The 24,411-nt window shown below is 63.2% G+C and overlaps 1 protein-coding gene across 1 annotated transcript; it reads right to left on the minus strand.

The window, feature by feature from the left end:
* Positions 1-3,583: 3,583 nt before the first annotated feature.
* Positions 3,584-12,317, minus strand: PRSS16 (serine protease 16). The gene is made up of 12 exons (XM_077840522.1): positions 12,027-12,317; positions 9,924-10,102; positions 9,588-9,687; positions 8,887-9,016; positions 8,365-8,488; positions 7,712-7,789; positions 7,194-7,241; positions 6,353-6,625; positions 5,417-5,558; positions 4,837-5,016; positions 4,578-4,723; positions 3,584-4,009 (listed from the first exon to the last, which is right to left on the minus strand). Exons 1-12 carry the CDS (start codon positions 12,088-12,090, stop codon positions 3,947-3,949), a joined length of 1,527 nt encoding a protein of 508 aa, XP_077696648.1. The 5' UTR covers positions 12,091-12,317; the 3' UTR covers positions 3,584-3,946.
* Positions 12,318-24,411: the final 12,094 nt, after the last annotated feature.

A 24,411-nucleotide genomic window follows, 5' to 3' on the forward strand; every position in this document is an offset into this window, starting at 1 on the left:
CCGCGGAGCGCCCAGACCCGCCCCGCCCCGCCCCGCCGGAACAGCCCCGCCCTCCCGTTTAGCCCCGCCCCCTCAGTGACCTGGGGGTCCGGGGGCTGAGGGCCAGGACTCCTGGGTTCCAGCCCTGGCCGGGGGGAGGGGGGGATCCTGAGCGCTATTTGCAGCGCTTACTCCTTGTGCGCCCCTGAGCCCCTCGCTTCCCCACTCCGTGCCTCAGTTTCCCCCCACCCCTGCCTGGGGGACGCGCTCCGGGCTCTTGCCCCGCAGCCCAGCGGCACCCAGCCGAGTCACGGGCCGGCCGGTGGGGAACAGACCCGCTGCCCTGCTCTCAAACAGGGAGAGCCCCCCCGCACCGACCCGCAGCTGAGCCCTCCCCCTCACGGGGGGGGAGGGTGCGTAGGGGGCCGTGGGCGACACTCAGCACCGCACCGGGCAACCCTGCCTCTGTTTCCCCTCCGGGGCCCAGCATGGGCCCCCGCGGCCGGACTCCAGCTCCCCAGCCGGTGCCGTTCGCGGGCAGGGGCCTGTGTCGCACTCCTCTGAGCCGGGGGGGTGGCCCAGCCGTCCCCTGCCTGAACCCCAGCAAAGCCGGGCTCAGCAGCCCCCCCTGCGCTCTCTGAGACACGCACGGTGCAGGTTGAGTGCCCCCTTCGTACAGGTCGGGGGTCCCAGGAGCGGGCAATGGGGTTTCCTGCCCAGGGCGTGCGGCCTTTCCCCTGGGAATTTCCGCTCGGGTGATTGAGGGAGTCGCTGGAAGGGGCAAGCCGGGCGGCCGCGTGCCAAAGGGCGTGGGGACGGGCTGCTTCGGCTGCGAACTTTGAGCCCCCCATCTCCGCTGCCCGCTTGGGAGCCTGGCGCGTTTATGACCCGTTGCCAGTCAGCGCCCAGAGCCGCTCCCTGCCATGCAGGCCCCAGGCTGGGCTCAGCAGCTCCGTGGGACAGGAGGGGAACGGAATAGGCGCTTCAGCTTTCCGGCTGGCTTGGGGGAGCGGGAGGGCCCTCCCGCTCGCTCGGTAAGGGGGGTCCCTTCAACTGCCCCGTCGGTGCTGGGGAACGGTGCTCGATCGCCAGCTTGTCCTTCCGTCCCCTCCTCCCTCTCCCGGGGGGAGTTCTCCGGCCCTTCCCACCATCGGTGGCACAAGAGCCTTCTCCTTTGCAATCCCCTACCAAACGCAACAGACGCCTGGTTTCTCCCTCTCGCCCTGGCCACGCTCCCCCCATTCTCAGGATCTCCCTCCCTATCTTATCTCCTGCTCCCGGCAGCATCCCCAGGGCTCATGTGAGAGACGTGCTGCGAGGAAAGATGTGTGTCCACCAACCTCAATTCTCCTCGGCCAGAAGGAGGGGGTGGTCAGGCAGGATTAAAGGAGAAAAACTGGGGGGCGGGGGGGAACGTCTGGGAGGGGGGAGCAACCCTCTGCGCGAAAGGCCAGGGGTGCCAGCCATCGTCCACATCTGCGATAGGACCCTTTGGCGTATGACCCTGTTTCAGGGAGACACCACCAGAGGCTTCCCGGACACCCCAGGCCAGCCCCAGGCACCCCGATGGCCGAATGCCACTGGATGGAGGAAGAGGGGTCCCTTTTCAAGGGGCTGCCCCAGCTGCCCAAAGTGCTCCGCGCCCCCCCCACGCATGGCCCTCCGGCAGCAGGGGAGCACCAGGAGGCCCTAGGAGTGCGGGGGACAAGCAGCCAAAGGGACAGCGCTCCGGGCTCCAGCCTCCAGGCCAGGATCTCTTGGGTGCGGAAGGAACTGGTGAGTTCGGCCTGGTTTTTCAGAAGGGGTTCGGTGCTGGCGGGCGGGCCCTGGCGTCGGGGCTCCGCAGGGGTAACTGGCTGCAGTAGAAGGCCGTTATCTTCTCTGTGGGCCTGCCACGAGAGGGGGATGGAGACACCTGCTTTGCCGGCAGGTTTCACTGCTAGCGACTGGCTCGACAGGAGCAGCTGCGATTCCTGGTCGCGGAGGGGAGCAACCTCTCCTGATTACAGACCCTTCCTTTCCCTTCAACGCCAGCAGCCCGTTTAGGACAGGAAGTGACAGAGAGTCCCGTCGCCAACGGCTAAGGACGAGCAGTGGAGAGCAGTCAGTTCCAGGCTGGCCTGGGCCAGGGTTCATGGGTAACTCTCACCGCCCCTTGAAAGCCACCAGTCGTAACTCACTCCCTCTCCTCCCATCCCTGTCCCAGCTCAGCCTGCAGCTGACCGACCTGGCGCTTCTCCGGCAACTGGACCCCATCGCCCAGGAGATCCAGGACCTGCGGGAGCTGCAGCTGCAGCTGGAAGAGCTCTTTGCCGAAGGGGAGCTGCTGGGACCAGCCCCCTCCTCCCCCTGGCATCTCTGCCCCTTGACACTGAGCGGTGGGGGGGAGGGGAAGGCCTTATAAACCATGCAGGTGAAAGAGCTGATTGGCTAGATGAACCATCAATCGCCTAGACGCAGGGGAGGGACTTCCCTTCTCCGCAAAGGGTTCTGGGTAGGGAAGCCCTTTATATAATCCCGGGTGGGCCTGCCGAGGGAGTGGGTATTGCCGGGATGGAGAGGACCTGTAGGGTGGAAGATCCTGGGCCTGTTATGAGCTATCTGGGCCACTTTGGATGGGGAAATGGACGGCTGTGAGGAGACGGCAAAGGAGCCTGTCGTGTTCTCTGGCTGGGGGTTTTGTTCCCTCCCCGCCATGTTAAAATAAAAGGAGTTGGTCCTCTGCTTTTCTTCTTGCCCCAGCTTCTCTGAACTGGGCCCCGCCGATCCGTTCGGAGAGTTTGGCGCCCGCGTTCTGCCCCACGGCAACTGAGAGGACGAGAGAGAATCGCAGGGCGTTTCTGCCGTCGTCTTCCTCGCGAGCCAGGCGCAGCGAAGAGAAATCAGTGTGGGTCACGGGGCGTTGCCCTGCCGTGTAAAGGGGGCAGAGGAGAGAGAGATTTTTTTCTAGTGGGGAGGGGCATGCGCTCTCTCCCTATGTGGGAGGGCACAGCCCTTTCCTCCTGGGGGGAGACCTGATTCTGGAGTGAGCTCTGGCCACCTGTTTCAGAAGGAGAACCCCCGGCCCCCAGCTCCGCCGTTGCACCACAGAGAGGTAGGTGCAGAGAGGGGCGTTGGGGGGTGGCACTGGGAGAGGATGTCTCCAGGAGAAACTGGGTGTGGTTCTCGGTCACGCCTGGGCCCCTCTGCACCCCTCTTGCAGTGTAGTGGGGCAGAAACACCCCGAGAATCCCCACAGGCGTGGGGTTCCCCCAGCTGGGGTGGAGTTGGGGTGACGATCCTGAACCCACCCTGCTCCCAGACCTGGCAGAGAGGGTGGACCTGCGGTGTGGCCGGGGCACACTGCGCTGTAGCTCTTCTCTGGCCCACAGGGGGCGGAGTTCAAGTTAGAGCAGCCCCAAGGCTGCTGTAACTGACGCAGGGCCCAGAATATTGGGAGCACCTGCCCTGCGGGGTATCCCTAAGGGCTCTGCACAACCTGGTCCTGATCCTGGTGGTTGGAGCCTCGTCAGACAATACGATTTACACAATCAGACCCAGCAACAGGCTGATCCTGCTTCGTTCGCCTTGGTCTCTGGCGCAAAGGAGTCGACGGCTTCGCAGAAACATCTAAAAAACCCATCTTTCATTGGATAAAACAATTAAAGGATCCAAACCAACGCAGCAGGGGGACAAAGCTGTCCCCAGAAAATTCCCAGGGGTTTGGCTGGGCCAAGTGCAGCAGATTTCTCAGCACCCGCACTTCATCCCCCGGATCATGATTTGTTGTGTGTCATGGCAGCAGCTGGGAGCCCCCATCATGAAGCCGTTATGCTAGGAGCTGTACGAATGCCAAGCAGAAAGCTGGCCCCTGCCCCGACGAGCTGGCAATCAAAGTAAATCCCTCCCAGAAGGAAGATTTTGCCGCATCCCTCTGCAGGTGAAGTCCACGCAGCGTCGGAGGGCGAATGGCTTCAGGCCCGGAGACTCAGGGGGCCGAAGGCTCCTTCCTTGCTGATCTCAACCAGTCGCCAACCTGGTAGTCGATCCGCTGCGGAAGTGGGGAGGGGGACACAGGGAGAGAGCTGGAGGGACCCCGCCAGGATATGGAGCTCCCACCCCACTGGGCCCCCCATGCTGCCCAGGGGCTTCAGGTGACATTCAGCCCAAAGCCTGGCCAGCACGTAAGCCCTTGCCCTGCACATCGGGGGGCATTTCACCCAAAGGACCTGATCCTCAGTCGTGCTCAGGTGTGGGACCAGCCCCCTGAGAAACTCACTACCCCCAACGCAAGGACTGCCCCAGCTGGCATAACGGCCCTGTACCCACCCTGCTCCCAGCACCTGGCATAGGGGACAGATCGGGGGCATGGCCGGAGCACACTGGCTATGGCTGTTCCCTGCCTCCAGGGCCCATAGGAGGCAGATCGGGGGCATGGCCAGAGCCCACTGGCTATGGCTATTCCCTGCCCCCCGGGTCCTTCACAGGGTGGAGCGTGAGTTTGAGCAGCCCTGGGGCCGGGGTGGAGTCACTGGAACTTAACAAGAGGTTCCCGGGTTCGAGTCTGGGTCGGTTCTGATTCTGTTCCCACTGGGCCAGGCTTCCCACCGGGCTCTTACCTCACGGGCCAAGACGAGGGGCAGGGGGTCCGAGGGCTTGGAGGGGTTCATGTTGGCACAGTGGGAGGTCCCATTGATGAGGATGGCCAGCTCCGAGCGCGACTGGTTCTTCAGGACGCTCAGGGCATGCCAGGGGTCGATGTTGCCTGGGGACAGAGCGCTTAGCTCCGGCGTGGCACGGGGAGGCAATGCCAGGCCCAGCCCGCGGGTCCAATCTCACCAACCACCCCCTCCCCAGCTGCCTGCCCCCCATCCGTACCATTCACAAAGAGGATCCTGCTGGCCTTGGGGTGGTCGGCCCCGTAGTACTCGTTGGTGAAGGTCACTGCCTCCCCCACGCGCTCGGGCCCGATGCCGAACACCTGGGAGCAGAGGTCGAGCTGGGCCGACAGCGTCAGGAGACGGGAGAAGGGGCAGGTGGTGTCTTCGCAGGTCTGGTCTGGAGCAGGGCGGGACGGGGGGAGACGTCAGCACCGCGGTTCTTTGGGGTGCCCCCCCACCGAGACGGACGAAGAAATGGGGCGATCGGGGGGAGAGGGTGCCCCAGGGCTGGGGGGGGGGAGATGGGGCAAATGGGAAGGGGATTCTCTGCCAGACCTCTGTGTCTCGACCTCCACAGCATGACACCCCCATTTCCAGTCACCGCGTCTTGGGGCAGGGACTGAGGGGGGCTTTAAGCCCCATTTGTTCTCCCCATATTCTGCCCTGGTCCCCTGGGGTGAGGGTAGAGGACGCATGGACAGTGCAGGGGTCTGGAGGTGGGGGTTTGCATGGGGGGGCAGCGGCAGGGGCCGACCCCTCCCCCCCTCCCTCGCTCCCCCGCCACGCAGCCGGCTCACAGTATCCGAACTCGGTGCAGGTCTGGAAATACCACTGCCGTTCGCCCACGCCGCTGAGCGTCAGGTTGGCGCTGCGCAGCTCGGCCAGGGCGCGTTGGCGCGAGTTGTCCACGCAGGGCAGCGCCATGCGCTCCAGGAACCCCTGCCACGGGAGGAGACACACGGGAGGGTCAGCCAGGGCCACCCTCGGCCCCGGGAGGGGCCCGTCTGGCTCCGGCTCCAGCGGCTGGGGCACGTGGGACGGGGCCCCCCCTTTGTTGTTACAACAGATCGACAGAAGGGGCGCCCGCAGCACACTGGCAAGGGGGCAGGACCCCTCTGCTTGTAGCTGACAGGGGAGAAACTGAGCTGCCCCCTTCCTTTTAGCCCCTCGGCATGGCTGTCCCATTCCCCCCACCATGGTGCATCATGGGAGATGTAGTTCCAATCCTTCATTCCCTATGGGCGAGGCTTCCCAGCTGGACTTCATCACCCATGATGCACTGCAGCCGCCACCTGCCCACCCCTCCCCACAAGGCCGCAGTGCATCATGGGTGATGTCGTGCCTTGGGATTCTGGTGCCTTGTTCTCTATTGGCTGGACTTCGCAGCTGAACTTCATTTCCCATGATGCACAAAGGCCACTGCCATGAGGCACCACCTCTCCCAGATTGTGGTGCATCATGGGAAATGTCGTTCCAGTGCCTCATGCCCCCACGCTTCTCAATGGACCAGCCTTACCAGCCAGACTTCATCTCCCATGACGCACTGCAGCCACCACCTCTCCGCCCCAAGGCTGCAGTGCATCATGGGAGATGTAGTCCAAGCAGGAAGCCCAGCCCACAGAGGAGAACAGGAGCTGGAGGCCACCTGAACTACGGCCCGTTCCCTGGCTCCTGTGTGCAGCGAGCGCGCTGGGTCTCAGCTGGGCTGGAGCCAGACCCCGTTGCGACCTTACGTTATTGACAGCGATGAGTCTCTGGTAGGGGGACCCCAGGCCCATGGCGTTCATGATGCCGCAGAGCTTGGCCACGCTGCCACCCTGGAATCCCTCGTTGTTGTACTGCACGGCGCCCATGAAGATGTCAGCCAGGTTGCTGGCGAGCTCCCCGCAGTCGTCGGGCTCCGTCAGGGGCCCGCAGGAGTGGAAATCCTTCGCCAGCTCGGCCAGCCGCCCGGCCTGCAGCCTCTGGTCCACGGCAGAGAAGGCCTGGGCCACGGCCTCGCGACACTGCGGTGGGAAAGGAGAGGCACTCGCAGACCCAGGCGTTCTCGGCTGTGGGGATTTTGCCTGGTGGGTTAGGTGTGGGGGCTGGGAGCCAGGACGCCTGGGTTCTATCCCCAGGTCTGGGAGGGGAGTGGGGTCTAGTGGTTAAAGCCGGGGGGCTGGGAGCCCGGACTCCTGGGTTCTCTCCCTGGCTCTGGAAGGGGAGTGGGGGTTGGGAGTGGCGGGGAGGGGGCTGGGAGTCAGGACTCCTGGGTTCTCTCCCTGGCTGTGGGAGGGTACAGGGCCTAATTCTCCTCTCATTGACACTGGTGCCAGTCAGGAGCAGCTCCTCGCATGCCAACGGAAGGACACTGGTGTGAGCGGGCACAGAACGGGGCCAAGGGGAGCCAGCTGTCAGAGCTGCGGGGCGGAGAGCCCTAGAAGTCAGAGGTGGCCCCCGCATGCCCAGATCTCTCTGAAGCCCGGCTCGGAGCATCCCATGCAATGCCGTGGTGGGGAGGGGACGGGACACACAAATCTCTGGGATTTCCCCCCGCGGGACCCCGGAACCCGCCCCAAGCCATTCACCCACCTGAGCAGAGCCCCCCACCACCGGGTCCGACAGACTCGCCGCCACCACCTGGAGGAAAGACAGAAGCGCCGCGTAGGGTTAATGCAGCTGCCTGCTGCATGCTGGGAAGGCCCCGAAAGGGTTAACTAGGAGTTACTGGGTCCCTACCCTTGCCCCCCCGTGCCGGGGCCCTTCTGCGGCCCCCCAGCTCCCTCTGGAAGAGGCTTCCCTAGAGTGACGGGAGCCCGGGGGTGCCCCCTGCGGCCAGGGGCTAGTCCTGCAGCCCCCAGTCCCTTCCATGACGGCGCAGCTCAGGGCAGGATTCAGGGGGCAGCACAAGCTGGGGACCCCCAGAGACACCGCTCCCTGCTTCTGCTCCCCCATGCCCTTCCCTGCCCAGATCCAAAGTCGGGACCCCACAGCCGGGTACAGCTGTCTGGGGCGGGAGGGGCCAAAGGGAGAGCTGCTCCGAGGACATCCCCCTCCCCCAGGTGAAAAGGGGGGTCTGGGAGCCCCCCCCATGGGCGCAGCCTGCTCACCTGGTTGTAGCCGGTGAAGTCCAGCTGGGCCCGCACCGGGGCGGAGGACGCAACAGCGGCAAAGACCAGGTGGGGGAACTAGGGGAGGAGAGAGAGAGAAACCGGCCCCACCATCGCACTATCTGCCAGGCGGGAAATCCATCCCCGCCCCCTCCCACGACCCCACAGGAGCAGGGGGGCATGGGTGGGGGCTGGGCTCCCCGGGGTGAGGGGGTTCTGGGGTGGACCCCAGGACTGGCTCAGTCGCCCCCACTGAGTCCTCCCAGCTCAAACCAACTAGACCCCACATCCCTGCCACAGCTGGGAATAGAACCCAGGAGTCCGGATTCCCAGCCCCCACCTCTTTTCCTCCCCCCAGGTCTACCCCACTAGATCCCCTCCCGTCCCCTCCCCGAGCTGGGAATAGAACCCAGGAGTCCTGGCTCCCAGCCCCCTGCTCTGGCCGCTAGACCGCAGGCTAGCCCCGTCTGGCTCTGTGTCCCCCTTGAGTGGCTGGATCGTGTGTCGACTCTCGTCGGCCAGCCCCCAGCTATACGCCCGCGAAGTGGCACCGGTCAGATCGCGAGGTCATGGGTTCGATGCTGGTGAGGGTGGGGGGCTCCCAGCAGAGCCCCACACACCGACAGCCCCCCCGGTGTCCCCCAGGCCGGTACCTTGACCCTGAACCAGGCGGCGAGGTTGCCAGGGTAGGAGCCTCCGAAGCAGATCCAGGTGTTGTTCCGTGTCAGGTTATACTTCTGAGTGACGAAGAGGTGGAAGGCGGCCAGGTCAGCCAGGCTGCGACGGGACCGAGGGGGAGGTACCAAGAGAAAACCCACACTGGTGAGCTGAGCGCAGAGCTGGAACGCCGGGGTACCCCCACCCTGTGACTCGCTGTCAGACCCCAGGGAGGGAGTCAGTGTAATCATCCCCATTTCACAGAGGGGAAACTGAGGCACTGAGTGGGGACGTGACTTGCCTGAGGTCACAGAGCAAGCCACTGGCAGAGCCAGGATAGAACCCAGGCGTCCTGGCTCCCAGCCCCCGACCCCCTCACTCTAACCCACTAGGCCCCACTCCCCTCCCAGAGCTGGGGATAGAACCCAGGCATCCTGGCTTCCCCCCACCCCCCACGCTTGGGCACCCTCCGACACTGAGCGCAGCGTGTCCTGGCCCCGCCCCGCCCGGGGACTCACGCCTGCTGGCTGGACAGGAACCGGAGGCTGGCTTCCCACAGGCCGTCGGGGTTGATGCTGGCGCCGTAGAAGCGGTGCTCCAGGGCCACGGCCAGCGCCCCGTATTTCCGAGCCATCTCCATGTGGTGCCCTGGCCCCAACACCGGGGTTAGGGGTCGGGAGCCTGGCAGATGATGAGCCGCCCCCCCCCCCCCCCGGTCACCCCATTGTGGGCACCTCTCCTAGGTCGTTCCCCACCCTCCTGGGGCAGCCAGTCCCTGCCCTGGGGCCGGATGGGAGCCAGAGCCCCCTAGACGGGACAGGCCCCTGCCCCATTCCCTGCCCCCCTGAGCCAGCCAGTCCCTGCCCTGGGGCCAGATGGGAGCCAGAGCCCCCTAGACGGGACAGGCCCCTGCCCCATTCCCCGACCCCCTGAGCCAGCCAGTCCCCGCCCTGGGGCCGGATGGGAGCCAGAGCCCACTAGAGGGGACAGGCCCCTGCCCCATTCCCTGCCCCCCTGAGCCAGCCAGTCCCTGCCCTGGGGCCAGATGGGAGCCAGAGCCCCCTAGACGGGACAGGCCCCTGCCCCATTCCCCGACCCCCTGAACCAGCCAGTCCCTGCTCTGGGGCCGGATGGGAGCCAGAGCCCCCTAGACGGGACAGGCTCCTGCCCCATTCCCCGACCCCCTGAGCCAGCCAGTCCCCGCCCTGGCCCCGCTTACCCGACAGCACCGCGAACTGCGACAGGGAGCTCTCGCCCCCAATGTAGAGGAAGACGGGCCCGGCTGGGCGGTGCCAGAACTCCTCATTGATCCAGAACCTCTGTGGGGGGAGAAGAGGGGCCGGTGGGTGCGACGCGGCGGGGGCCCGGGGCAGCTCGGGGGCTCTGGGAGCCCCAGCGGGCAGGGGGCCCGGCAGCCGCCCAGGGCAGGTGCCTGGGTTTCACGTGGGCGTGCGTGCCCCTGTGCCCCTCCGGCCGGCGGCCCCGCCCCGGCAAGGCTGGGGGGATCCGTGCGGGTCACCGCGCCAGGCCGGTGACAGCGGCCGGCCTGTCTCACCTGGTTAAAGACCCGCCCCTCCTGCCGATCGAAGTGGTCGAGGGGCTGGCGCAGGGCGCCCTCGCTGGGGGCACGCCAGGGCGCCGGACGCAGCAGCCGCCTCCGGGAGAAGGTGTCCTGCATGGCCTGCACCTCACGCGCCCACAGCACCCGCTGCCTCAGCAGCCGGAAGTTGCGCCCTGGGGAGGCAAAGGGAGGCAGGGGTGGGGGGGCCAGTTCTGATCCGGCCCCCGCACCCCGAGTGGACCCAGCACCGCTCCCCGGCTGGCAGGGAGTCGGGGCGAGACGAGTTCGCTGGGCCTCAGGCCCCGGGGGTCAAAGGAGCAAACTCGACCAGCCCTGAATGGGTCCGGGGCACTGAGCTGCCCCCTAGAACGGGGTCCATGCAGGGCAGGGGGGAGGCGCACTGCAGGGGGGTCCAGATGTATGTTTTGGGGGAGGGGGGATCTTTGCCCAGCCCCTTTCCTTGGGCACAGGCGAAGGGATCTAGTCTCCAGGGGTCTCCGCCCGTCTGTCTGTCAGGCTAAAATTGCATTTGAAGAAGTAAAAAGAACAGGAGGACTTATGGCACCGTCGAGACTAACAAATGTATCTGAGCATAAGGTGCCACAAATCCTCCTGTTCTTTTTGCGAATACAGACGAACTCGGCTGCTCCTCTGAAACCTGTCATTTGAAGAAGTGAAACCATTTCGCTCAGCAGAAGTGGGGGAGGGCAGGTCACGCCCGGGGCTGCTTCCTGGGGGTCACATACAGCCCTGGCGAGAAGCCTGCCCCCACCGCTGCTTCCAAGAAGCCAGGCTCAGCAGAATGTGGGAGGCGAAAGCTGGCTACAGACCCCACTCTCCTTCAGAGCTGGAAACCGGACCCAGGAGTCCTGCCTCCCAGCCTCCCCTGGCTCTAAACACAAGGCCCCACACCCCTCCCAGAGCCGGGGATAGAACCCAGGAGTCCTGCCTCCCAGCCTCCCCCGGCTCTAAACACAAGGCCCCACGCCCCTCCCAGAGCCGGGGATAAAACCCAGGAGTCCTGCCTCCCAGCCTCCCCCGGCTCTAAACACAAGGCCCCACGCCCCTCCCAGAGCCAGGGATAGAACCCAGGAGTCCTGCCTCCCAGCCTCCCCCGGCTCTAAACACAAGGCCCCACGCCCCTCCCAGAGCCGGGGATAGAACCCAGGAGTCCTGGCTCCCAGCCTCTCCCGGCTCTAAACACAAGGCCCCCCACCCCGCTCCCTAGCAGGAACACGTGTGCAGGTTGTGATCCCAGCAGGGAGGGACAGGCCCAAACGGGAATCCAGGGTTTCCAAAATCTTGCCTCCAGGCTGCTAAACAATCAAGATCTGACCTGCCCCTCCCCGCACCACTTCACCTCAATTGGGTGTGAACGCCAGAGCCAAACTAATGGGGCCATTAAACAGCTGATCTCATCAGGGTCTGCTTGGCCTCATTGTGAGTCCCCCCAAACTGTGCCCCCCTCCCCCTTCGCAGAGACGCATTTCTCCCCGAAGGATCCCAAGGCACTTTACAGATCATGCATGCACTCACTTCACTTAGCTCAGCACCAAAATGCAGCCACCTCTGGGGTGAGGCCCAGCGGCTGTTAACATGGGGATCACGCTTGCTCAGCAGGGAGATCAGCCCCCTCAGAGATGGAACATGGCCCCCCGTTTAAACAGGGACCCCTCACTCGGCACAGACATGCAGCTGCTCCTGGGGGGCCGGGATGCAGCAGCTGCTTAGACAGGGATCCCCCAGCGCTGGGATGCAGCCACCTCTGGGGTGGGGCGAGGGGGTTGTTTATACAGGGACCCCTTGCCTGGTGCGGAGGTGCACCTCTGGGCTGGGGTACAGGGGGGCTGTTAAACAGGAACCCCACAGGATAAATTTAGGGAGGCAGAACATTACCCTAAGCAGGCCACTGAGGTGACATCCCCCCTGCGTGCCGGAGCAGCCCTGACCCGGCTTTCCCATCCCACCCGGCAGACCATAAACACTACCACTGGGGGCCGGGGCCAGCTCTCCTAGCAGTGTCTGTACAGCACCTAGCACCGTGGTGCCTGACAGCTCACAGGGGGCTACGTCCATCCAGATCATTAACCGCCTTACCTGCCTCGGCTTGGATCAGCAGCGATAGGAGCAAACCCAGGGCCCAGGGAACCGGCCGCCCCATCTTCGGCCCAGCTCTCAGACGGCTTCCTGGTTGCCTGAAAACTTCCTGCAGGAGGCCGGGGGCCCGCACACAGAGCTGCCCGAGAGACTGGCTTGCTAATTCCTTCCCCAACTAGCCCGACAGCATCTTAACTCCCTCCTTCCCCTGGCCCCTCACATGATCCACTGCCCTTGCCCCTGGCCTGGCCCTCTTTGGACCAATTGCAGCTGCAGCCATTCAGGGGGTGGGGCCGGGGAAGGGGGTGTGAACTTTCACTTTGCTGTCTGAGATGATCGAAAAGCAGCACCCGCCCCCCTCTGGTGTAAGGGCTGGCCCTTCTGTATCTGAGAGCCCCAAGATACCTGTCCAACCTCTGGGCAGGGGCTGCCCCAATCCAGCCCCCTGCCCGAGGCATGAGACCCCTCCCCTTCACGAAACAGGGCAGAGAACCCAGGAGTCCTGTCTCCCGTTCCCCCAGCCCCGATGTAACCACCAGACCCTACTCCCTGCCCTGAGCTGGGCATAAAAGCCAGGAGTTTCTTCAGATTTAGCCCAGGCCCAGGATTTCAATGGATTTTACTGACATGGGAAGTTTGTGGAATCTGCTTTTTCCCCGTCGTACAGGACATTCAGGACAAAGCACCCAGAGGCTAAATTGCGTCACGCACCCGCTTCTAACGGAGCTTGGCTCATACACTTAGTCGTGGGTTTGGTACGAATTCCCAGAAAGCGCACGCTCTTGGGGCCGACGGGCTGCGTTTCTCATCCAAAGAGGCTGAATGGAAGTTGTAACCTCCAGGCAGAAATCAACCCTTAGCCCCTGGAGCAGTGACTGGGGATTTCAGAGTAAGCCACACAATTAGATACATCATTAATCATCTTGAAATATTCACAGCACTCAGTCACTTGCTCTGAGTCATTAATAGCTCCCCTTCGTGACCAGCACACACAGCCTGTGCGTGAGATTTTAATGAGTTTTACCTACACAGGAAGCTCGAGCAACGCGTATTAGTCCGCCCCGTAGATCCTTCCGCCCAAGGCAAGACGGGCAGGGAGGCTACATTTTGTAAGGGGCCCCACTTCAAATGACTCTGTCGTAACCTGCAAACTGCTGACCCGATTTCTTTGTGAATTCTCCAGATAATCCAGCCGGCAGCCAAAGAGGAACTGCTGGATGCTCTGCCGGGGGTGGGTGGGTTCACTGAGCTTTCCACACACACCACAGAGGGCAAATCCCTCCTGGAAGTGCCAACGGCTGGAAATTAAAGCTGGACAATATTCCACTTAGGACCAAGGCCCAGGGTTTCACCGGGGCGGGGTGATTACCATCGGAACAATTTACCATGGCATTTTCCATCTGGCCATGTCTTCAGACGCTTTCGTCTGACCGACACAAGGTCTGGGACTCATCTCAGAGGTGATGGTGAAATTCTCTGGCCTGGATGGGAGGTCAAACAAGAGGATCTCAGGGACCCTTCTGCCCTTAAATATATTAAAATGCAAAAACCGAACTGGAGGCTGGCACCTCCTTGATATTTTCACTGGTCAGTCAACCCTAGCACCAAGTTTTACACAAACCCAGGGAGACCCGGAGCCGCTGGGACGGGCGCGGGGTCTCCGTAACCTCAAATACCTGCCTGAATGTCCAGAAATTCACAGGAGCGGTTCGGCAGCTTTCGGGTCCACAGGCCTCATTGACAGAGCCAGGCCTCGGGAAGCAGATCCCAGCAGGGGCAGCCAGCCCCGGAGACCTTCTCCACGCCTGCCCGGGGTGTCCCTGGTGCCAGGTTTATCCAGCTGTTTGCTGGGTTGCGTCAATTTCACGTCAGTTTCTAGTCAGTGTCAATGCAAGAGCCATTGTTATGGTGGGGACTGGACCAGGAGGGCCCCCTGCAAACCCAACCTTTGGTTAAAATTGCCTCCTTTGGAATCGCTTATAAGTGTGGCTTTTTAGGAACACCCCCTCCCCTGACGTTTTGGGGTCAAATGTCACCTTGACAGTTTCCCTTTGAAACAGCAGCTGTTTTCCAGCCCAGAGGGGGCTGCATTTCGTTGGTGGGTGACATGTGTCCATGGAGGCTGAGAAACTTTCCACTGAATGCATCCGATGCAGTGAGCTGTAGCTCACGAAAGCTCATGCTCAAATAAATTGGTTAGTCTCTAAGGTGCCACAAGTCCTCCTTTTCTTTTTGCAAAGACAGACTAACACGGCTGCTACTCCAAAACCTGAGAAACTTCCTGGCGTCCTTTAAACACGCGCTGGGTTTGATTTTAAAGGCACTCCAGGGGGAAGCGGAGCTGGGAGCGCCGGCCAGTAGATGTCACCAGATCTCTTCGGGACAGCCACCCAACTATGGGGCGAGAGGGAGTGAGTGTGTGTCCAGAACCGGACCTGGTGCTTTTCCTCGCTGGGTCAAAGGGCTGATCCCGCCCAGATCGGCAAAAAAAACCCAAAACCCAGCTCCGAGCCGACGGCCTCTCTGTGAAACGAGTTTCCTTGGCCTCAGGCCACGGCCAGGCAACAGTGGCAATTCTCCATCCATGCACTTAAGCTGTCTCTCTCAGAGCAGGGAGGAGGGAAGAATTCTTCTGTTGCCCTGGCCGTGTCCACACCAGGGATTAGGTCGATTTAATTTTTAAGTGTCTCCAAATTCCCTCCCCACCGGTACTCCTAGGAGACCCTACAATAACAAACCTGCATACAACCCTCTGCGCCGGCTTGGTCTAGCGGCTGGTCTCAGGCCTGCACTGGGTTATGGGGACTGGGACTGGAGCTCGGCCGGTCGGGATCCCTTTGCCGGGGGGCGGACACGGTGCATTTACACACTCGTTGCACACTTTTGGGCTTCGCTTTGCAGCAAAGCATTGTGGGTGACATACACCTTCGCCTCCGCTCAGCAAGGATCCGAGGGCTGCTCCTGCGCAAAGCATGCTGGGTAACAGGACTTTTTTTTTTCGGGATTTTTGCTTTACCGCCTTTACCGCCTCTTCGCTTCAGGCAGGCAGCTGGGCGGCTGCTCAGAAGCAGCTCAGCCTCAGATGGGCCAAGGGCCGCAAGGCGACGCTTCCGGAGGGAAAGCCCGGATTGTGCCTGTCTGTCCCTCCGTCTCTTCCGAAACAGAGCCGGGGCCGAACCGCACGCACACGGGCGGCCTGTCTCTTTAAGAGATTTAAAGGGGCAGCGCACAGACGACCCAGATGGATTCGCCAAATGCCCAGGGGCCCGTTCATCCAAACTCGGACGCCGGCCCCAGATCAGAGCTGCCCCAAGTGGGGCCAGCTCCAGGGGTCCCCAGCTCGGCCTCGAGGTCCCAGCTGAGAGTGACCCCCAGCCCCCTGCCAGACCAGCCCTGGTCCCCGCCCCCCCAGTTCTGCCAATGCCCCTCACTCCCGACCCGCAGCCCCCTGCTACCCCGCATAGCGCAGGCTCGGCAGGGGGGACCCCTTTGTTTCCAGGCCTGGCAACCCATGGCTCACTCACCCGCCTTATCCCCTTCATTAGAAATTTTAAACCAAGCTTAACCTTCTTTCCCTCATCCGCCCCCCCCCACCCATTAACCGAGCGCCGTTCCTTGGTTCACCTTTGCAAGGTCTCCAGCTCGGGTGTCGTCTCCTCCCATCTGTGCCCGGGGATCAGGGCAGATTAGAGTCCAATCTGTCTGTCTAGTTCACTGCTTTAAAACCTGCTGACAGGTTCAGAGATTAAATTTACCAAACTCCCCCCCTCACCCCCCTGTGTGCTCCTTCCCTCCCCACCCCCGGCCTCCGCCCGCCCGGGGTCGCGGGATGAACCTGCGTGGGACCTGGTGGGGGAGGGGACGTGACTTCTTTTGGGTCACCCTGGGGTCCCTGTTGCTTTAAGGAACCCATGCCACTGCAGGGAGTGCGGGGCCCTGGCAGGGAGGGGACCGGGGGGGGGGGGGCGCTGTGTATGTGTCTGTCTGTCCATCCCCGGGGGGTGCGTATGTATCCTCATTCCAAGGCAGCTCCAACACACATCACCGTTTGGCTGTGCCTCAGTTTCCCTTTCTTAGCACAGTTCAGGCTGTGCCTCGGTTTCCCTGCTCCCAGCAGAGTTCTGGCTCCCGGTGTCCCCTAGCTCCACCAGGCATCTCTGCTCCCAGCAGGATTTACTTTTTGGCTACAGACTCCCTCAGCACTGACTCAGTTTCCCCAGTCAGGGCAGACAGCGCGCTCGCCCCCTTGGCCACTGAGTTTGGCCTTAGTGGGTTTGCACGTGAGCCCTCTGGGTTCAACCCTGTGACATCAAGGGACGTAACTTCACACCCACACACACACACCCGCCCCTGGGTCCCTGACCCCCAGCAACCGCTCCCCCACTTCAACGCAGCTCAGCTTGTCCAGCCCCCAGCCTCGCTGAGGGGAGCTATTGGTGCCGACGGTGCTGGGCATTTCTGGGCCATGGAACTGGGCTGAGACCTGTCAAACTCGCTTCACGCAGGGGAACTGAAAGACGGGAGTTAATAGCAGTCACAGGGGGGTGCCCGCCTGACGTCTGCCAGGCCTGGCTGCGTGGGTCCCAGCCTGCCCCCGGAGTGTCCGTACGACCCAGGGGCAATTCACACAACTCACAATTCACGGATTCACGGACCAGCTACCCCAGCATAACCCAGCCCCATCCATGGGAACAGCTGCCAAGCGGGCTCCCACTCTGAGCTCTGGTGACGTGCGTTGGCTTGGCCCCCACGATCCCACCTAGACCCCAGAAATCCACCGGCTGTTATTCGCGGTCAGCAGGGGCGTATCCAGGGCCCCGACCCCGGATCAGGCCCAGCTTGTTCGAGGTGCTGTACGAATAACCCAAGCGCTGCCCCTGCTCCAAACCGCTGCCAGTCTAGAAACCCCCTGCCCGTCAGCCCCGATCTTGGCTGGGGTCTGGGCAGCGCCCGGTGCGACGGGGCCCCAATCTCAGCCGGGGTTTGGGCAGTGCCCGGCGCGATTGGGCCCCAATCTCGGCTGGGGTCTGGGCAGCCCCAGGCACAACGGGGTCCCAATCTGGGCTGGGGTCTGGCCAGCGCCCGGCACAATGGATCCGAATCTGCTTCCTGCTGGAGCCCATCATCCGTTAATTCCCTCCAAGCCCCGCTTGGGACTAGTGTGACATGCCCCGGATGCAGGTTTCCGAGGGATACCCCCCATGTGCAGGTCTCCTGGAGGTTGGGGGTGCAGCTGTCCCGGGGCTCACACCCCTCCGTGCAGCTCTTGGGGGTAGGGGGCTGAGCGGCTCCGGAGGAGGCAGGCCAGGGCAGCTGTGGTACGTCCGCGGGGGATTTGCCAGGTGTGACCCACATTGCCCCAGCACCCCCAGGCCTGGCGTGGGTCACGTGGGCGCTGGCATCACCGGCTTAGAGCCGAGTGGATTTGCGATGTCGGTTGAGGGCGGATTTAGGGGTTAAAGGGAAATGGATTTTTTCAAAACACAACATTCATTACAGGGGCTGAATTAAAGATGCTCTGGGAGTGGAGCAGGGAGCTCGGGATGGGGGGGAAGTGAGGGGGCGACGCCACCCACCCACTCGCCCGGCCCCCTTCACACCCAGACAACTGCAATGCAGGGCCCCGGGCTGGCAGCTACTGGGGCCGGGGCTCCTGGCTTGGGGGAGGCCGTGTGCAATTTCTGCTCCTGCTACACAAGCACAGAAGTGGGGCTGGGAGCCAGGACTCCTGGGTTCTCTCCGCAGCTCTGGGAGGGGAGTGAGGTCTAGTGGGTAGAGCAGGGGCTGGGGGTCCGGACTCCTGAATGCTGGGAATGGCCAACAGGGGATGGATCACTCGATAACTGCCCTGTTCTGTTCATTCCCTCTGGGGCACCTGGCCCTGGCCGCTGTGGGCAGACAGGACACTGGGCCGGACGGACCTTTGCTCTGACCCAGGCTGGCCGCTCTTCTGTTCTCCTGTTCTGGGTTAGAGCACAGGAGCCAGGGGCCCCTCGCCCAGCAATGAGACGCGGGCCCTCTGGGGTGCAGCGCGGGGGCTGTACATACAGGGACCCCTCGCCCAGCCCTGAGATGCAGCCATCTCTGGGGTGGGGCACCGCAGCTGATTAAGGTCCCACAGCATTTGTGAGAGGGAGAGTTGGTGTTTTGCCCCACTCCCGAGGGGATAATTCACATCAATGCAGACAGCTGGATTTGTAAGGTCTTGTCCGTGTTCACCCCCCAGAAGCCGAAGGACTGAATCCCTCCACCACCCCCCCGCCCTCAGTCAAGGAGCTCAGGCTCCTGTAACGTTAGCCGGCAATGCGCCTTTCACCGTTGGGACCTACAGAGCCGCTGCCAAACATGGAATAATTTTTTTGCCAGCAGAGCCTGGAGGCCCAGACTGAGATCAGGGCCCCGTCGCGCCGAGCGCTGCCCAGACCCCAACCGAGATCAGGGCCCACTTCTGCCAGGTGCTGCCCAGACCCCGACCGAGATCAGGGCTCCGTCCCGCTGGGCGCTGCCCAGACCCCAACCAAAGTCAGGGCCCCGTTGTGCCGGGCGCTGCCCAGACCCCGACCAAGGTCAGGGCCCCGTCGCGCTGGGCGCTGCCCAGACCCCAACCGAGATCAGGGCCCCGTCGCACCAGGCGCTGCCCAGACCCCAACTGAGATCAGGGCCCCGTCGCGCCGGGCGCTGCCCAGACCCCAACTGAGATCAGGGCCCCGTCGTGCTGGGCGCTGCCCAGACCCCAACCGAGATCAGGGCCCCGTCGCACCAGGCGCTGCCCAGACCCCAACTGAGATCAGGGCCCCGTCGCGCCGGGCGCTGCCCAGACCCCAACTGAGATCAGGGCTCCGTCCCGCCGGGCGCTGCCCAGACCCCAACCAAGGTCAGGGCCCCGTCTCGCTGGGCGCTGCCCAGACCCCAACCGAGATCAGGGCCCTGTCGCGCCGGGCACTGCTCAGACCCCAACTGAGATCAGGGCTCCGTCCCGCCGGGCGCTGCCCAGACCCCAACCAAGGTCAGGGCCCCGTCTCGCTGGGTGCTGCCCAGACCCCAACCGAGATCAGGGCCCCATCGCACCGGGCGCTGCCCAGACCCCAACCGAGATTAGGGCCCCGTCGCGCCGGGTGCTGCCCAGACCCCGACCAAGGTCAGGGCCCTCTTCTGCCAGGTGCTGCCCAGACCCCAACCGAGATCAGGGCCCCGTTGCGCCGGGTGCTGCATGGACACTGAAGAAGACTGACCCTGCTCCAAATAGCTCACAGTTCTAATAGATGAAGAGAGGATCATTTTCCCCATATTATGGATGAGGAAACTGAGGCCCAGAGCTGGGCAATGACTTGCCCAAGGAGCCTGTTACAGAGCTGGGTATTTAACCCAGATCTCCTGAGACCCAGGGCAGCCGTAACCACAATCCTCTGGGAGCAGGACTCCTGGGTTCTACCCAAGGGATGGGGGTCTGGTGGTTAGAGCTGGGGGGCTGGTAGCCCGGACTCCTGGGTTCTGTCCCTGGCCTGGGAGGGGAGTGGGGTCTGGTGCTTAGAGCAGGGGGGCTGGTAGCTCCCGGACTCCTGGGTTCTGTTCCTGGTTCCACTACTGACTCCCTGCAGACTCCAGTCGGGCTGGCCCAGCCGCTGCCTGCCGGGATCGTGTCACCTTTCCCGCCTTGGCCCCGTGGGCCGGTCTCTCTTTAATTAAATCCGGTTCCCCAGGGTGCCCTGCGCCCGGCCACCGGTGGCAGCTGTCAGCCAACATCGTGGAACCAATTTGTCATCTCTCCCGGGCTCCCTAATCCCCTCTAATTCAGTTACCCAGCCAGGGAGGGGGCAGCGGCCCTAAGCCGATTGGGACATTTGCTAAATGAGATCAGTAAAAATAACAAATTGTGTGTGTGTGCAGCAGGCGGGCGGGGCGCTCGGCCCGGCCCGTGGGGCGCAGGGCCCTGCAGTGGGGAGACGGAAGAGGGGGGCCGAGGCGGGAAAGGTGACGCGATCCCAGCAGGGAGCGGCTGGGCCAGCCCGACCGGAGTCTCCAGGAGCAAGTTAGGCCCCATCCTCAGTGGGTGTGAGATTGGGAGGCTCAGACAGCGCTGGGTGGAGCCCCCAAGTGTACAGTGTTAGACCGGGGGTCAGGACCCTGCTGTCCTCCCACAGCTGGGAGAGAACCCAGGAGTCCTGGCACCCAGCCCACCCTGCTCTAAGCACGAGAGCCCCAGCCCCTTCTCAGAGCCACGAATAGGACCGAGGTAGCCTGGCTCCCAGCCCCTCCCACCCAGAGCTGGGGGGACTTAGGCAAGTCACTTCCCCCTCTCTGTGCCTCAGTTTCTCCTCCTGCCCTCCCCACACTCAGGCCCCCCGCCATGGCAGGCGCAGCGGGGGAGACGCTCCCGGCCCTGCTGAGCTCCCAGATGGATGAAGGACAATTGGCCCTGTTTCACAGAGGCCTGGCGAGAAGGTGACTCCCGCCCGGAGCCTTAGCCGCTAGGCCACGCTGCCTGGCACGGCCCCTCCAGCCCTGCCTCACGCCCCGGCCCTGGAGAGCCGCTGCAGCCCCCCATCAGGCCAGCTAGCCCCTGCTCCCCCCACCCTGCCACCCTGCTGGGCCTGGCTTCTTCTGCCACCCCTGAGCCCGGGCAGTGAGCAGGAGGGACAGGATGGACCCTCAGCAACCCCCCCCGCCCCGACCCCAGTCAGCCCCGTTACAGGCCTGAACCCAGCCCGATGGCCTGGCCAGCCAGCTAGCGGGGAGTGGGGGCCGGGATTCTTGGGTTCTCTCCCCAGTTCTGGGAGGGGAGTGGGGTCTAGTGGTTACAGCGTGGGGGGGGGGAGGCGGGGCTGGGAGCCAGGACTCCTGGGTTCTCTCCCCAGCTCTGGGATGGGCATGGGGTCTAGTGGTTAGAGGCACGGGGAGGGGGGAGGGGAGGCTGGGAGCCAGGACTCCTGGGTTCTGTGGGAGGCCCTGGGCCGTCTGGGGTGGATGCAGCCTGGGCCCTGCCCTGCAATGGGGGAACCCCCCAACACAGAACCCCACTGGGGGGGGCGTCTGGGACACGGGGCTCAGAGTTATGGCCTGACAAGGGAGAGGCCGCGAGAGCAACGGGAAGGAGGGAAAAGCCCACAACAGAGGCCAGGGATTTTCTGAGGAACTTCAGCCCCCCAAATTCCAGTGGGTCCCCTGGAAACCCCAGCCTGAGCTCGGAGCTCGGCCCTGCTCTCATGAGAGTTTGGCCATTGGCTCAGAATCAGCTCCCATTTCCTCCTTCCACACGCCCACAGTCACTGGGCCTGCCTCAGTTTCCACAGTGCATTGAAGGCAATTGGGGAGGGGCAAGGGGGTCAAGCTCCTGGAGGGGCGATCGGGAGGGCGACACTGAGGGTGACGTTGTGGCCCCATTGAGATTGGGGGCAGGGCGCCCTGAGCAAAGGCCAGTGATTTCGTGACACGAGTGACTCCAGGTTCACTCACAGCTGGGCCCTGGGGGCCGGGCCAAGCGGTTCCTGTGGCTAAGGGCGGGATTACCTCATGAGCAGACGCGGCTGCCTGTTGCAGAGACCTCTGGTGCCTGCCCCCCAAATCAGCAGGAACGGGGGGCTCCAGGCAGAGCTGAGGAGATGGGCGTTGGTGCAGAGCGCTCACCAAGGGCAGGTACCCCCCGTCCCCGCCAGCCCCCCTCACCCCTCAGCGGGTTCACACCGTGGCCCATCTGCTCCCCTGCCTCAGGGCGTCCCCACGGGCCCCTGGAGCAACCAGGAGATGTTCCCCGAGCTAATTTGACCGAAGACCCTCAGCCCTGACCAGGAGCCACCACTGTCAGCCCAGCCCAGGCTCCCCACTTCCCAGCCCTGCCGGTGCCCCTCACACCCGACCCACAGCCCCCTGCCAGCCCAGCCCAGCCCTGGGGGCCCCCTCAGCTCTGCCGGTGCCCCTCACTCCCGACCCACAGCCCCCTGCCAGCCCAGCCCAGCCCTGGGGGCCCCCTCAGCTCTGCCGGTGCCCCCACTCCCGACCCACAACTCCCTGCCAGCCCAGCCCAGCCCAGCCCAGCCCTGGGGGCCCCCTCAGCTCTGCCGGTGCCCCTCACTCCCGACCCACAGCCCCCTGCCAGCCCAGCCCAGCCCAGCGGGCCCCCTCAGCTCTGCCGGTGCCCCTCACTCCCGACCCACAGCTCCCTGCCAGCCCAGCCCAGCCCAGCCCAGCCCAGCCCAGCCCTGGGGGCCCCCTCAGCTCTGCCGGTGCCCCTCACTCCCAACCCGCAGCCCCTGCTAGCCCAGCCCTTGGCCCCCCCAGCCCTGTCGGTGCCCCTCACTCCCAACCCACAGCCCCTGCTAGCCCAGCCCTGGGGGGCCCCCTCAGCTCTGCCGGTGCCCCTCACTCCCAACCCGCAGCCCCTGCTAGCCCAGCCCTGGGGGGCCCCCTCAGCTCTGCCGGTGCCCCTCACTCCCGACCCGCAGCCCCCTGCCAGCCCAGCCCTGGGCTCCCCCCTGCCCCCAGCTCTGTCGGTGCCCCTCACTCCCAACCCGCAGCCCCTGCTAGCCCAGCCCTGGGCCCCCCCAGCCCTGTCGGTGCCCCTCACTCCCAACCCGCAGCCCCCTGCCAGCCCAGCCCTGGGCTCCCTCCCGCTCCCAGCTCTGTCGGTGCCCCTCACTCCCAACCCGCAGCCCCCTGCCAGCCCAGCCCTGGGGGACCCCCCAGCCCTGCCAGTGCCCCTCACTCCCGACCCACAGCCCCCTGCCAGCCCAGCCCTGGGGCCCCTTCAGCTCTGCCGGTGCCCCTCACTCCCGACCCGCAGCCCCCTGCCAGCCCAGCCCTGGGCTCCCCCCCGCCCCCAGCTCTGTCGGTGCCCCTCGCTCCCGACCGCAGGCCCCTGCCAGCCCGGCCCTGGGCTCCCCAGCAGCTCTGCCGGTGCCTCTCAATCCTGCCCTACCCCCTTACCTCTATTAGAGCCCTCACCTGAGTGAAGTGACCCTGCTGCGTAACCATTTTGCAGGCTCGGGGCTAAAATTAGCAACGGCAAGAACCAAAAAAGCCAGCCCAGAACTCCGGGTTCTTTGCACTTTTTTTATTTTTTAAATCTTTAAACCACCAAAAACTGGGGGCTGGTACAGGAACCAGCCTCTCGCTAAATCAAGAATAAATATCAAGTCCTCAAAAATAGTTCGCATTGAAATTCTGTTTCTCCTACAGACACTGGAGTTTGACACCTAACAAAACTAGTCTAAAACCCCCCTCTACGTCAAGTTACAAAATAGCCTTTTTGTTTTTAAGCCAGTACTTTAGTGCACACAAAAAACAATCAAACTCTTTGCAGATATTTATTGTCTCGGCTTGCTTTGCTTTTCTTTTCTTTTTAATGTTTTTTGCCCCCGTTTCTTTAAAAACAAAACGACTGGAGCAAACCTATGGCTAGAAAAAAGCAAAAAATAAAACATTTCCACAGATAGAGGCGTGAAAATAAAACCAGCTAGTCGTAGGCGGTGGAGACGTGACCTCCTAATGCCGAGGGATGTGGCAACGTTAGCAGCTAGGCCGTTCGTTGCTCCTTTGCAAAGGGAAGAGCGGCAGAAATGAGGTATTCAGCCAAAAAATAAATTAAAACAGCCTTTGTCTGTGAAGGTGGCAACGGGGCTCGTCGTGGCGGCTTGCGGGAAAACAAAGAACTACAGAATTGCCCGAAACGAAACTCACAACCTGTCGGGGTTTATTTACATGCCAAAATTCTAAATGCGGCCGTGCAGTTCCACAGCGCCCCGGCTCTTGTCTACTCCGATTCCCCGCTGCAAAGTGCGACCAGAGCCGGAGCGTTTTGCATGGGTGAAAATGATTGCATGGAGACGTTCGGGCCCCACAGTGAGCTGTAAGGTGGCTGGTTTCAATGCAAACCCCTGGCAAGGAGAATCAATCTGGGGCAGCAGACGTGCAAGGCGAGGTGGCTTCTGATGTTGGAACCGTCCCCAGAGCAAACGGCCACTCCAGTTCAGATCTCTAGGAGCCGACACCAGCTGGATCTCAGTGGGGCTGCCTCAGACAGAGACGGAGCTGAACCCGAATCCGCTACATCTTTGGGGGAGTTTCTATGCAGCCAGCTTTGGAAAAGGGGAGCAGTCAAAGGGGTCTGGTTAGAAAAGAAAAAGCTGGGTTCTCCATAGTCTTGCACCCACTAGTGCGGAACAGGTGTGGACGAGAATCCTTCCGATCCGGTTTCATGCCTCTTCCACACTAGTGTAAATGCGTGTGCAAGGCAATGGGGAAACTGGGCCTCAAAGCATCACCAATTCTCCCTTCTCCCCCAACACACTTTTAAACACAGCCAAAGGTGGGGGGCAGGGGGAAGCTCCATGTGAATGCAACGGCGTCAGGACCTCAGGTGGTCCACCCTGCAATTCCATTCTGAGCTGCC

The sequence above is a fragment of the Eretmochelys imbricata genome, chromosome 23 (genome assembly GCF_965152235.1).
Source record: "Eretmochelys imbricata isolate rEreImb1 chromosome 23, rEreImb1.hap1, whole genome shotgun sequence".
Classification (NCBI taxonomy): Eukaryota; Metazoa; Chordata; order Testudines; family Cheloniidae; genus Eretmochelys; species Eretmochelys imbricata.